The 13,709-nt window shown below is 44.3% G+C and overlaps 1 protein-coding gene across 1 annotated transcript in view; it reads left to right on the top strand.

Annotated features, from left to right (window-relative positions):
- The first annotated feature begins 1,850 nt into the window (after positions 1-1,850).
- Positions 1,851-13,709, top strand: part of renbp (renin binding protein) — a 14,802-nt gene continuing 2,943 nt past the window's right edge. Inside the window, exons 1-9 of the mRNA XM_054609469.1 lie at positions 1,851-1,936; positions 6,851-6,957; positions 7,062-7,137; positions 7,229-7,304; positions 9,279-9,460; positions 10,317-10,544; positions 12,234-12,315; positions 12,479-12,654; positions 12,813-12,944. Coding sequence (XP_054465444.1) covers positions 6,857-6,957; positions 7,062-7,137; positions 7,229-7,304; positions 9,279-9,460; positions 10,317-10,544; positions 12,234-12,315; positions 12,479-12,654; positions 12,813-12,944 — 1,053 coding nt within the window. The 5' untranslated portion in view covers positions 1,851-1,936; positions 6,851-6,856. The remainder of the gene's footprint in view (positions 1,937-6,850; positions 6,958-7,061; positions 7,138-7,228; positions 7,305-9,278; positions 9,461-10,316; positions 10,545-12,233; positions 12,316-12,478; positions 12,655-12,812; positions 12,945-13,709) is intronic.

Raw genomic sequence — 13,709 nt, 5'->3', positions numbered from 1 at the left:
CAGCTGGAACGGATCGGGTACTGACAAGAACCTTTAGTTTGGTCGCCGCCATCTTGTTTTATTTTTCGCAACCAGAAGTGACACGAGAGGGTGGAGCTAAATATAGTGTGACCATATTTTCAAATCCCCAGACTGGGACCCCAAAGTGTACCGGAACATCATGCATTTCACACATGTATGCCCTCATGCACGTGCCATAGTTGTTTTCATGAGGATGGGGGATGAGTATTCAGGCGTTTAGCTCACCTAGCAAACACACCTTTCACCACCATGGACAGCGTCTGTCAAATTCTACCAAAACTAAAACTTAAAAAACTTAATAGTGAACTTAAAACTAAACACAAGGTATTTTTCAGTATGCACAAGCGCAGCAAAATGGCCCACTGTGACACATTCTCTGCCAGCTATCGTACATCGTATGCGGTCTTAATATGAAAATATTTTTTATCAGCATTTGAATCAAAAATGTGATCTGGCAGTGTCCCCAGAACACAGCATTTTGGTTGCTCGGTACTTTACGAGCTCTTTATAAAAGTCCCAACTCCTTTTTTTGGCATGATGGCTAACAGTTAGCATACTGACTAGCTGCAAGCGCCATAGCAACAACACATTGACACATACAGACAAATCAGTGTTGAATTTAGAGACGTTGTGTTTTTTTGGGGGGGTATAGGTGATAATAAGTGTCAGAGGACATGATAAAAGTATATGTAAGCTCTGACAACAAGTATAAAACTATCGTTATTATTTTAATAGTGTTTAAAAATGTGACAATTTGTAGTTTTACAGATTTAAAGGTTGGGACTCGGGACAACCAGCTTGAAACTGGGACAATCCTGAACAAACTAGAACCACTGGTAGACTACAACCGAAGGCCGAACAAGACATTTTTTCAGCGACCAAATTGTTACAATTAACCTTCTTGAACTGAAAAAAAACCTGCAAGGTTTAAAGTTGTAAAACGAAAAACAAAGTCAGCTCCAAAACCGGACGACATTACATTACATTACATTACAGTCAAAAATCTCCTTTCTTAAACAAGTAATCTTCCAGTAAATGCAACAACTAATACGAGTGCAATAAGTGCTACGAGGAAGGCTCAGGGTAGTACTTCTTGAAGAGGTGAGTTTTCAGCCTGCGCCTAAAGATGGGCAGCGACTCTGCTGTCCTGACGTCAGTGGGGAGTTCATTCCACCACTGAGGGGCCAGGACAGAAAAAGCTGTGACCGGGTGGATCGGCCGGAGGGACCTCTGAGCGACGGGGCAACCAGTCGCCCCGAGGCAGCAGAGCGAAGTGGTCGGGGTGTAGGGCTTGACCAAGGCCTGGAGATAGGAAGGAGCTGTTCCAGCTGTGTGCAATGTCCCTACAAATGCACACATGGCAGGTAGTAAAGGTAACTGGGATGCTGGTAGGGTGGACGACCCCATGTTGCCATCTGCTGGTTAGTGAACAGACACTGTAGGAAGGCTTCACATCTCTGTCCAGCATCCATTCCATTTATGGAACAGGACAGCACACAGAAAAATATAATCACTCATGGAAAAAGTGCAAATCCACTTTATGGAACAGGACAGCACACAGAAAAATATAATCCATGGTAAAACTGCATACAGACACTGGCACAAACTTTTGTGGATACAAATTCATATTTTTAACCCAATCACATCGTACGTGGTGATGTGTGTCTAAAAAGAGCATTTTCTAATAATAGTTATTTAATATTTTTTATTATTTTATTGTGTCTCCCTCTGCTTCCTGACTACAATACTACTCTACTCGTGTATGCCTCATGTGCACATTCCTTCTGATACAGCACCGCTTCCACTTCCTCCTCAGAGCCGCTGGAGCCGCGCTGCTCCCGGTCATATGACGAAGGGCTCGTCCGGAGCGAACAGAGCTCAGGTGGAAGTCGGTCCGCCTGTTCACGGTCTGTAGGTAAGAATAGTTCTTCTCTTCTCACCGCTGCTGACACGGAGCTTTTCTCTGTTTTTCCTCGTGAAGAGGGAACAACAAGTTCTTGGTCGGGTGATAGATTTCAACATACAGCTAGCTTGTTGTTGGCTTTTGATGGCGAAAGATGCCGAGCTGGAAAAAATTACGACAAGTTGTCTGTGTGTGTGTGTGTGTGTGTGTGTGTGTGTGTGTGTGTGTGCGTGCGTTCAGATCGTTTAGTGGTAAAGCTGACAGGATTTTGCTCATTTTCAGGCTTGTGCTTTTTAATTGTCGGGGCTTCACTAAATGGTATTTACATGCTTTACTGTTCAAAACGCGTTTCCATTTTGCAGTGCTTAAGTGTTTTGTCAGATATGACACCTGAACGCCTCAGAAGTCTTGTGCGTTGTTGTTGTTTCTTGATACTACTGTATGCAGAGAGTGTTTCTTTCTTTTAGTCCCTCACTCACTCTGACCACAGTGAGTGCTGAATCAGCACCACACTAAAGCAGATGGCGCGTGAGCTATGAGCACGCACAAATCCACAACAATTAAGATTCATATAGAATTGATGAAATTCAAAAATCAATTTTTGCAACTGATGCATTTTTGTAGGCCAACCAGGTGGTACTCCTCCGGTTCTGAGGAATGAACCCAATACTGAAGTGTCTTAAAACTTGCATTCTCTCTACTGACCAGCCCCCTGCTGGCGACTCCTAAGTCAGATTGTATAAAATAAGATAAGATAATCCTTTATAAGTCCTGCAGCGGGGAAATTTGCAGGAGTCTATTTATAGAAGTCTATGTGAAAATGACCCTACTTCTCTCTTTATTTATTACCGCAGTAAACATTGTAAACATGAGATTGTGGTCTCAATGGCTAATTTTAATTCAGCTTCAATACATCATGATGTTCATTTAGTAAATTATGGTCCATTTAGAGTCAAATAGACCATAAAGTGGTGTATGATTTAGGGCGGGCTTACTGTGATTCACAGGTCACGTCCTCTAATGCGTCTCTACATCAGTCCTCCACATTCCAAATATGGTAACTTCAGTTTAAGGGTTGCAAAAAACAACATGGCGGCAGCCGTAAACCAAGATGGCGAAGGCGAGATCACCGAACTAGAAGCTTCTTATGATCAGTCCACAAACCAATGACTGACGTCATGATGACTACCTCCACTTCTTACATCTATGTGGCCAACTCAGAAGTTAGCCTAATAAGATGGCGTGTTTGGGCCACTGTAGGTAAAACAAAAAAATAATGACGGATAAGTGGAAGTAGGTAATATTAAGAGAATCGGACAATGCAAGGTTGTGGCACCTCGCCCGGAATAGGGAAACCGGGGCACCCTCCTGGAGCCAGACCCGGTAGGGGAGCTCGCCGGTGAAAAAGCTACATCGTGCCGCCACCCTGTGGGCCCACCACCCCACCAGTCGGGCGCCGACTGGGGACTCCATAGTTCTTCTGGGAGACTTCAACACTCACGTGGGTAACGATGGAGAAACCTGGAGGGGTGTGATTGGGAGGAACGGCCTGCCCGATCTGAACCCGAGTGGTGCTTTGCTGTTGGACTTCTGTGCTAGTCATGGACTGTCCATAACAAACACCATGTTTGAGCATAGGGAGGTTCATAAGCGTACTTGGTACCAGAACACCCTAGGCCAAAGGTCTATGATCGACTTTGTAGTTGTGTCATCAGACCTGCGGCCGTATGTCTTGGACACTCGGGTGAAGAGAGGAGCAGAGCTGTCAACTGATCACCACCTGGTGGTGAGTTGGATCAGGTGGCGGGGGAGGCTGCCGGACAGACCCGGTAAACCCAAACGTGTAGTGAGGGTGAACTGGGAACGTCTGGCTGAGGATCCTGTCCGCAAGGTCTTCAACTTCCACCTCCGGAATAATTTCTTGTGCATCCCGGGGGAGGCTGGGGACATGGAATCCGAGTGGGCCATGTTCAAATCCTCCATTGTGGAAGCTGCTGCTAGGAGTTGTGGTCGGAAGGCGATCGGTGCCTGTCGTGGCGGCAATCCGAGAACCCGTTGGTGGACACCAGCGGTGAAGGAGGCCGTCAAGCTGAAGAAGGAGGCCTTTCGGGCTTGGTTGGCCCAGGGTTCTCCTGAATCAGCAGGCAGGTACCGATTGGCCAGAAGGGCTGCAGCTGCGGCGGTTGCTGAGGCAAAAACCCGGGTGTGGGAGGAGTTAGGCGAGGCCATGGAGAAGGACTTTCGAATGGCCTCAAGGAAGTTCTGGCAAACTGTGAGACGACTCAGAAAGGGGAAACAGGGCTTTTCTCAGGCTGTGCTCAGCAGGGGGGGAGAACTGCAGACCCGGACTGGGGATATTGTCGAGTGGTGGAAAGAACACTTTGAGGAACTCCTGAACCCGACCAACACGTCCTCTGTGGAAGAGGCAGAGTCTGAAGACTCGTCCATATGCCTGGCGGAGGTCGTTGAGGTAGTTAAAAAGCTCTTCAGCGGCAAAGCACCAGGAGTGGATGAGATTCGACCGGAGATGCTAAAGGCTCTGGACATTGTTGGGCTGTCTTGGTTGACACGTCTCTTCACTGTCGCGTGGAAGTCGGGTACAGTGCCTGTGGAGTGGCAGACCGGGGTGGTGGTTCCCATTTCCAAAAAGGGGGACCGGAGAGTGTGCTCCAATTATAGGGGTATCACACTGCTCAGCCTCCCCGGGAAAGTTTACTCCAGGGTGCTGGAAAGGAGGCTCCGTCCGATTGTCGAACCTCGGATTCAGGAGGAGCAATGCGGATTCCGTCCTGGACGTGGAACAGCGGACCAACTCTTTACCCTTGCAGGTCTGTTGGAGGGTGCATGGGAGTTTGCTCATCCAGTCTACATGTGTTTTGTGGACTTGGAGAAGGCCTTCGACCGTGTCCCTCGGGGAGTCCTGTGGGGGGTACTGCGGGAATATGGGGTACCTGGTTCATTACTACGAGCCATTCGGTCCTTGTATGACCAAAGTGAGAGCTGTGTCCGGATACTCGGCACAAAGTCGAGCTTGTTCCCAGTGCGTGTTGGCCTCCGCCAGGGCTGCCCATTGTCACCAATCCTGTTTGTGATTTTCATGGACAGGATTTCAAGGTGCAGCCGGGGGGAGGAGAGTTTCCGGTTTGGGGACCTCGGAATCACATCCCTGCTTTTTGCAGATGATGTGGTTCTGTTGGCTTCTTCAGAACGTGACCTTCAGCACGCACTGGGGCGGTTCACAGCCGAGTGTGAAGCGGTCGGGATGAGAGTCAGTACCTCCAAGTCTGAGGCCATGGTTCTCTTCCGGAAAACGGTGGATTGCACCCTCTGGGTTGGGAGTGAGTCACTGCCCCAAGCGAGGGAGTTCAAGTATCTTGGGATCTTATTCACGAGTGAGGGTAAAATGGAGCGGGAGATGGACAGGCGGTTCGGTGCAGCGTCAGCAGTGATGCGGGCGTTGTACCGGACCGTTTTGGTGAAGAAGGAGCTGAGCGGTAAGGCAAAGCTCTCGATTTACCAGTCCATCTACATTCCAACCCTCACCTATGGTCATGAGCTTTGGGTAGTGACCGAAAGAATGAGGATGATCAGGATGCCTCCTGGACGCCTCCCTTTAGAGGTTTTCCAGGCACGTCCAACTGGTAAGAGGCCCCGGGGTAGACCCAGAACACGCTGGAGAGATTATATATCTCGTCTGGCCTGGGAACGCCTCGGGGTTCCCCAGGAGGAGCTGGAAAGTGTTGCTGGGGAGAAGGACGTCTGGAGGACCCTCCTTAGCTTGCTGCCCCCGCGACCCGGCCCCGGGTCACTTTAATGCTTCAGAATTCACCAGAGGGGCTTATATACTGATGGATTTTATGTCGTACAACAAAAACGTAAAAAAAACTCTTAAGCTTGTGTTTCCTTGAAAATGAGACATTCTCTTTTCCAAAAGCAAACTATCCAGCTAATCCTGGGAAACACTTGTTTTTAAGGTATAACTTCAGCTATGCTGTAAATGCATGGGTCATATTTCAAGCAACACTTTCATTGTATTTTCATTGTATAAACAAACAGAATTTGTTAAAGCAAGTAATGTGGCATTTTAAAAGTAATTCTATGAAGTTGCGGTTGATTCCATATTCTGTTAGTGTTTGGTTTGCCCCTTCAAGTATTTCCATGCAAAGCTGACAGATATCATTTTGAGTTTGTAAACCACTTCACTGTAGTGGTACATATATCTTTTTACATGTCAGCCTATTTTGTTTATGCTTAGAACATAACTAGTCTTTCAGTATTCCTGTTATATTATTTCTCAGGAAATAGTTTGGACGGGTATTCGGCGGTATTCGGGTGGCGGCTGGGGCGTAGTGGAGAGCAAGGTAGTTCTCCAATCAGAGGATCGGTGGTTCGATACCCGGCTTCGGCAGTCGATGTGTCCTTGGGCAAGACACTTAACCCCAAGTTGCTCCCGAAGGCTTGCCATCGGTGTGGACTGGATGTTGCATGAATGTTAGTTAGAGTCTGATGGTGGCACCTTGCATGGTAGCCTGTCACCAGTGTGTGAATGGGTGAATGATATGTAATATACTACTGATTGTAAGTCGCTTTGGATAAAAGCGTCTGCTAAATGACTGTAATGTAATGTATTCCCAGGAATCCCTTTTCCCAGGATCAAACCCTGCTTGTTACCTGATGACATTGTTTTGCCAAAACATACAGCTGAGGATAACAGCGAGCTTTTTGTACCCCTTCCTTTACATTAATCATTAAACCAGAGCACATTTGTTGTAAAAAATATCCCAAATGAAGCAGAAGACTTGATTCCAAGTCCCAATTAATGTTCTTTAATATGATAAGTATTGTTGTTATTAAGTCAAAAGTAAACAAGCAAAACGCCATACATTATAACTTTTTTTTATTACAAACTGATTTTCATGTTTGAAGGTTACCATGTCTGTGGTGAAGCTGGAGGAGTGTCGAGAGCGGATTCGTAGAGAACTGGACAAAGCAGTGGACTTCTGGCTCAAATACTCTCATGACAAGATACACGGGTACTGTACAGCGGAGATCCAACTTTAACTTTTACAACTGTTTGGACTGTGCATGCAGTGTGTGTGTCCTTGTGATGAACTTGGACCTCCACTCTGTGTTTCAGAGGCTTCTTCACGTGTATCGGGAAGGATGGGACGGTTTATGATGAGCTGAAGTACGTCTGGCTGCAGGGCAGACAGGTGAGTCTCTCTCATGATACTGGCAGTGCAGAACAACCATCTGAAATGTGGTCATCAGATGTTAGGTGAATTTTTATATATTTTTTTACAGGTGTGGATGTATTGCCGCCTGTACCGAACCATGGAGCGCTTCCGCAAGCCTGAAATCCTGGAAGCAGCAAAAGCTGGTAAAGCTTGATTCAGCTAGCTAAACCTCTTAGCGTTGGCACTACTGAAGTGTCAAGAGAGAGTTACTCTCTCTCTTTGGTTGCATCACTGGTATTGATTAATTCATCTTAATTCAAAGGATTTCAACATATCATGTTAAGCCTCAGTACAGGCGAGCCTCTGGAAGAAGAGCAAATTCATGGCTGGTTTTCCTATAGTCCAAATAACATTTATTTTTTACAATTAATGCCAGAAAGGTTGAAGGTACCTCTAATGACAAGGTAGGACAAAATATAAACCATACCTCAGTATGTTATTTTTACTTTCACCAGTTCAATGTCGTATTATTTTATTTAGAGAAGATGGAAGCCTCAAGAAACTGCTTAGCAGAGGGTTTTTTTAAATCTCGTATGATATTTCTCACCTTCCAATATATTATTCAATATTTTCACAGATTACTGGATCATAATCCATCCATTTGGAAGTGTGTAAATAAAAAATAAATTGCATTTAAAATGAACCAAAACACAAAGTGCAAATTAGACAGAAATTAGTTCTTTGCAGTTGATTCAGATTCAGAGACCCCAGTATATTATCGTCCTAAAAGTCTGGATGTTCAGATGTTGTCAACATTTACACATTAATGTTTGTTTAATGTGACCTCGGAGTTTCACACATCCAAAGGTAAATCTCTGGAACAGATGGAGCAGCGAGGTGTTTTTTGTTGACTTAGGTGATTAATGGCAGTCATGATAGTGTTTGCTCTGCACTTTCTGCTAATCATCATTACGGCATGGTGCAACAACATGTTGTCACTGTTGGAAGGAAACCTTGGAGCTGCAAAAAATGTCATCTTTATAGGAACTAAGAGACACAGACCTTTCTAGGTCCAGTTTGTGATTATTGATGTGTTTTTCAAATCAATCACTGGGGCAGCTTGTGAAAGAACAACAAACACTGATCTTCTTTCATATCATTGCTATTCCAACTGACCACTGTTCTGCAGCACAGACGTGCTAGCATTAATGCTCTTTAAGGTGACGTAGCATGAAAAGAGTGCCTACCAACAGTCGAAATGTGAAATAAGAGATCATTGTTGAAAATATTAAGACTGCCTATGTCAGAAAACATGTGATTCATGTGATCAACAAGTCATTCAGATCTGCCTTCCTTTCCTATATAACACGCAGGCTCATTAGAATACCCCCTATACCCCATACTATTTACTTACTTAATTATCTATTTCTTCAATTTTGTCCCGTTTACCAGAAGAGCATAAAGTAAGCATTGGACATGAATGTCAGTTTGAAAATCCCGGCACTATTGGGATTTTGAGAGCAATCTCAAAACTTTTTCATGTCTAGGACCTCAACAATAGATATACAATAGACCACAGACCATGGATGTATATAAAGGTGTGGCCTAGCTTTTGTCCAGAGCATTCGTAAATAATCTACAGCCCATAATACTACCTTAAATTCTGTATATGTTGTTCTCCTAGCGCTGCTAGCTACTAGCCGATAGCCGGTTGTTTGGGAACAGATATGTTAGTACAGGCTTTACAGCACACAGAATGTGGATGTATTACAAGGGTATACAATTTATGGATTACAGCCAATATATCCATTATTACAATGCATACAGCCATGCCAATCAGAGCAGACTGGGAGGATGACTTAAAGAGACAGGCGCTAAAACAGAGCGCTTCAGACAGAGGGTGAACACAGGTATATTCAGAGAGACAGAATGAGAAAAACAATGTGTTCTTTTTGGCATAAAAGCATGTTAATATGTTATAGTAAAAACCCAAAACACAATTATGAATCTAAAAAATGAGCACGACATGCCCTCTTTAAATGTCATGTCTGAATAAAGCTGTAGTGAACGCTTATTGAACAGCCAGCAATTTGATGTAGTCATGTGTGGAAAAAGGGCTTTATACATATTGCTCATAAATCAATAGCTAATGTTATAAAGTTCTGTTTGCATCGTAGGAGGAGCATTCCTGAGAAAGTTTGCTCGTGTCCCCGGCAGCAGCAGTGGCCAGTGGAAGTGCGCCTTCTGCTTAACAAGAGATGGTAAAGCAATCAAAATTCAGAGGACTGTATTCAGTGAGTGTTTCTACATCATGGCCATGGATGAACTGAGCAGGGTAACTGGTGACAAGGACATGCAGGTACAAATCAATAATCAAAACTAGATTGTTTATCATACATTGGTTAAAAACTCTTTAAACAATGTTTATCAAAAAGGAATGTTGCCGGCTGTGTGTCAGGAGGTAGAGCGGGTCATTCACCAATCACAGCCATTCGAGCACTAGCTCTGTGTTCTGACTAAAAAGTTGCCATATGTATTGTGTTCCCGCTTTGCCTACTTTTATGCTGATTGTGCATGAACAGAAACAGACGTTGAAACTCATCAAGTAGCTAAAACTAGTTCCCCTATTTTTGGTTTTGCAAATCTGGATCATGGTTCCGATCTATTTTGACACTGTTGTGAAAGGCAACAGAAGACTCCCCATAGTGATGTAACTTTGGGGAGTCAGAAAACTTAAAATCCACTACTCTTTTATTTTTATTTTTTTCTGGATGTTAAGGGAAGTCAAATATACCGTTATGTATGCAAATGTTTTGTACTTTGTGTTCAATCTATAGTTAGAATTTTCAAATATAGTTTTTTGGGGTTTTTTCCTCTACAAACTATGCGCCTGTTAGACTGTCAGCCATCCACAAATATTGAGACTTTAATATAATAATCTTTGCTGTAATAATAAAAAATATGCATAACAGAGTCACCAGTTAGTTTGAAAAAAAGCCCCCACAAGTGAGGTGCTGATCTGTTGCATTGCTAGCTAACATGCTATGTGTAATGTGGACTTACAAAGTTCACCAGTGACTCATCTTACATGAGGTTTAATAAACCAGAAGGTGAATGTGCCTGAACACGCTCCATCCCTCGACAGCTGCCCTCACATTCCCACATTATTACGCCGTCTCTATGATAAGACAGCCTCTGCTCTGTCATGTCGCTAGCTGGAGGCTGAGCAGATGATGGAGCAGTTGATCTACTGGGTTCGTGTGGACTCATCAGGCCTGGGCCGACCACAGCTTCCCGGGGACGTTCCCACCAACAGCATGGCGGTCCCCATGATGCTGCTGTGTCTGGTGCAACAGCTAACTGATGGCCGTGGTCAGGATGTAGCTCAGAAGTACGGAGAGCTGGCCAGCTGGTGTGTACAGCAGATTCTACAACACATCCAGGTATGGACACAGAATATGACTGATTGAAAGACTCCATAAAGTGATGAGATTTAGTGAAGTTCAGGGCTCATCGCTAACTTTTAGAAGTGGTTGCCAAGCTGGCAACCGGGCATCAGCTTTTGGTTGCCAAAACTGAAAATATGTTTGGCACATCATATTTATCAGTGAATATGGTAATATGTAGTTATACGCAGGCAGCAACCTCTTGGTCTTAAAAGTGAAGCCAATACAGAAGTGCCTTAAACATGCATTCTTAATAATAATCTGGTTGGAAAGGTCGCTACCACGCCGTTGTCTAGTCTGGAAGTTTTCCGCATGCTTGTCTTGAACCTTTAATCCTTTCGCAGTATGTTTTCACTTCATAAAAAGTTAATTTCTTATTCAGCATTCGGTTGTACTTTGCTCCATCGTTTCGCCTTTGATTTAAAAAGAAACAAGATGGCGACGGTCAAAATGTCCAACTCGAGGCTTCAAAACATCAGTCCATCCGTCATATACAGTCTATGGTTACACGTCAGTTTAAGGATGAAATGGAACAATTAGGCCCGTCATGTGTATGTTGTACATGCTTTGCAGGATAATTTTCTGATGCCAGGATACTTTGCCTCCTGAGACTTGTAAATGTAGTTTTTTGTTCAGGTTCATCTAGTTCTTTCTTCGCTAATTCTTATTATTCTAATTCGTTAGTTGAACTTTTCACCCGACACTCATACAACTTCATTTGCTTCGCCATTGTCTCTAAAATAAATCCTTGTGCGCGCACACGCAAGTCAATGCACCAACGCATGTGCAAAATATTTGTAATACTTGTAATACTATGAGCTGTTTTAAAAAGCTGGTGGGACCAAGTCAGGCCAGTTTGTATACTCGGTATGTTCCATACAATTACTAGTTCTCAGCGCTAACATTCTCTGCTTTGGAGAAACAACTTGATTAGTCTTACTGATTCCACCAGTATCACGCCCCTTAACTCTTTGTTATCCATGTAAGTCGGCGTATGAGTTGGTGTAAGTTCTCCATTTAAGGCCTTGGTCACACAGGCAAATGTGTCAAACACACAACTCGGGTAATGTTATGTTGTTGGCCTGGATTATATGCTTCCGTGCCGGCAAAAGCCATGGCCGCGAGGTGGTCATTTTTAGTTTAGTCTGGAACAGGAGATCGGAGTTACTTTTTAACTTTGACTCTGTATTAGAGGATTATCCAATTAGTGCCTAGTTGCTTTTAAAGCTAGGGTTGGTGACCTCCTTCTAAAACATTTTTTTTTACATTTGTTGAAATTCTCTTTACATTACTCAGCAATCAAAACATCAAATGCTCTGACTTAAAAGAATACAAGAAAGAAATAGTGGCCATTGCAGGACTTGCATCATTTGGCAGAGAGACACATTGGCTTCGAATGGCAGAAGCGGAGGTTGCTACCTGGTATTAAAAATAGCCATGTTTATTGATTAAGTCCCCTGAAGGGACAGGCTGCTAGTGCTGCAGACTTTCTCGCTACATTTAGCGACCTCTGGACCTAGTGCTGCTAGCAATTTTTTTTATTGGGAAAGAGTTGGCAAAACTGGGTTGGGTCAATGATTGGATCACTTTTAAAATCTAGCATACTCTTTGTAATGATTACCAACCCTGCCTTTAATGTGCCGTTTATGACATTTATTTTATTTCTTCTCTTGTTACTTGATGCAGAGAGACGGCACAGCTATCCTGGAGAACGTGTCACTGGAGGGGGCGGAGCTGCCTGGTTGCCAGGGCAGACTGCAGAACCCAGGTAAACACTGCACCGCCTGATGACCAGTCAGCCAGATGATAGTGAGCACACTGAGTGCAAAGGGAAGCTGGCGTTGAGCTCCTATCATGTCCTTTGTTGCCGACCTCAACCCTTTCCAATGTGTCTCTGGTCTTCCCCCACATGTCGACCCGTGCTGACTCAGGCCATGCCCTGGAAGCGGGCTGGTTCCTGCTTCAGGTCAGCGCAGAGCGGGGGGACGAGGAGCTCCAGAAGACCGCCATCAACAAGTTTTTGGAGCTACCTTATCAGTACGGCTGGGACAAAGAGCACGGCGGCCTCTTCTACTTCCTGGATGTGGATGGTCACTGCCCCACACAGGTGAACCGGCCGTCTGTACACATGAGACTGTTTCGCTTTAGACAGTTGATGCTGTTGCATCTTTTGATAGAAGATATTGTTTAAATTTGGCTGATCACTAAGTTTTATAAAAATGCATGAAATGAGGCTCTCTGGATGTCTATTGCATATGTGACCAGTTGGAGTGGAATATGAAGCTGTGGTGGCCCCACTGTGAGGCTCTCATCGCCTTCCTGATGGGCTACACTCAAACCAAGAAGCCAGAGCTGCTGGAGAGATTCTTTGAAGTTTACGAGTACACCTTGAACCACGTGAGTTGTTGGCGCTGTAGTGTTTCATTACGAGTGTTAAAATATAGGTCAACATTTTGGGAAATAAGCATTTCAGTCTCGTGTACCTGTGCTACTTTTAGTGCAGACCTGGAGTCAGGATGTGGTTAGCCTAGCTTAGCATAAAGACCGGAAACTGTGGTTTTGGAGGGAGTTACGTGCTGTTTTCTTGATGAACAACATCCAGGCGCTGTGTGCAGCATCAGTGAGTCTCGTAGTCACAGTTTGCTTTTCTCCACACTGGAATCAAACATCCCCCCCCCCTAACTTGGAGCTTCCCTTAACCTAAACTTTTAAACCCCCATAAGGTCTTGGTTCTCAGATCTGCTTTGCATTTTAAAGTGTTTTTCACAACCCAGAAGGTTTTCTATGTATGTCAGTGAAATTATGAAACCGCTTTTGCGTATATACCACTAAAACTGAAACAAACTTCCTTGCACGTCTCATCTATAACATATGTCCTGCTTTATTTATGGACGTGTTTGCTGTGTTGCATAATAGCTGTTGCTCTCTTCCCTGCCGAGAGCAGTGCTGGGCCAGTTACTCAGGAAGTTAAATGCGTCTTAGCTTTTACTTATTACTTCTCTTAAAAGTAGTAATAATACTTAACTTATTACCTGTTATAACCCATGGCTGAGCTGCCACATCAGACTCGGCATCTGATGTTAACAAAGAAGGCAATGTTCCTTGCATGTTTTACTGAGACAAAATAATGAGGAAAGTGGCCATCTACTGCCGAGGCAAAAT

The sequence above is a fragment of the Anoplopoma fimbria genome, chromosome 12, assembly GCF_027596085.1.
Source record: "Anoplopoma fimbria isolate UVic2021 breed Golden Eagle Sablefish chromosome 12, Afim_UVic_2022, whole genome shotgun sequence".
In the NCBI taxonomy this organism is placed as follows: Eukaryota; Metazoa; Chordata; class Actinopteri; order Perciformes; family Anoplopomatidae; genus Anoplopoma; species Anoplopoma fimbria.
This window is presented reverse-complemented; position numbering and strand designations above follow the sequence as displayed.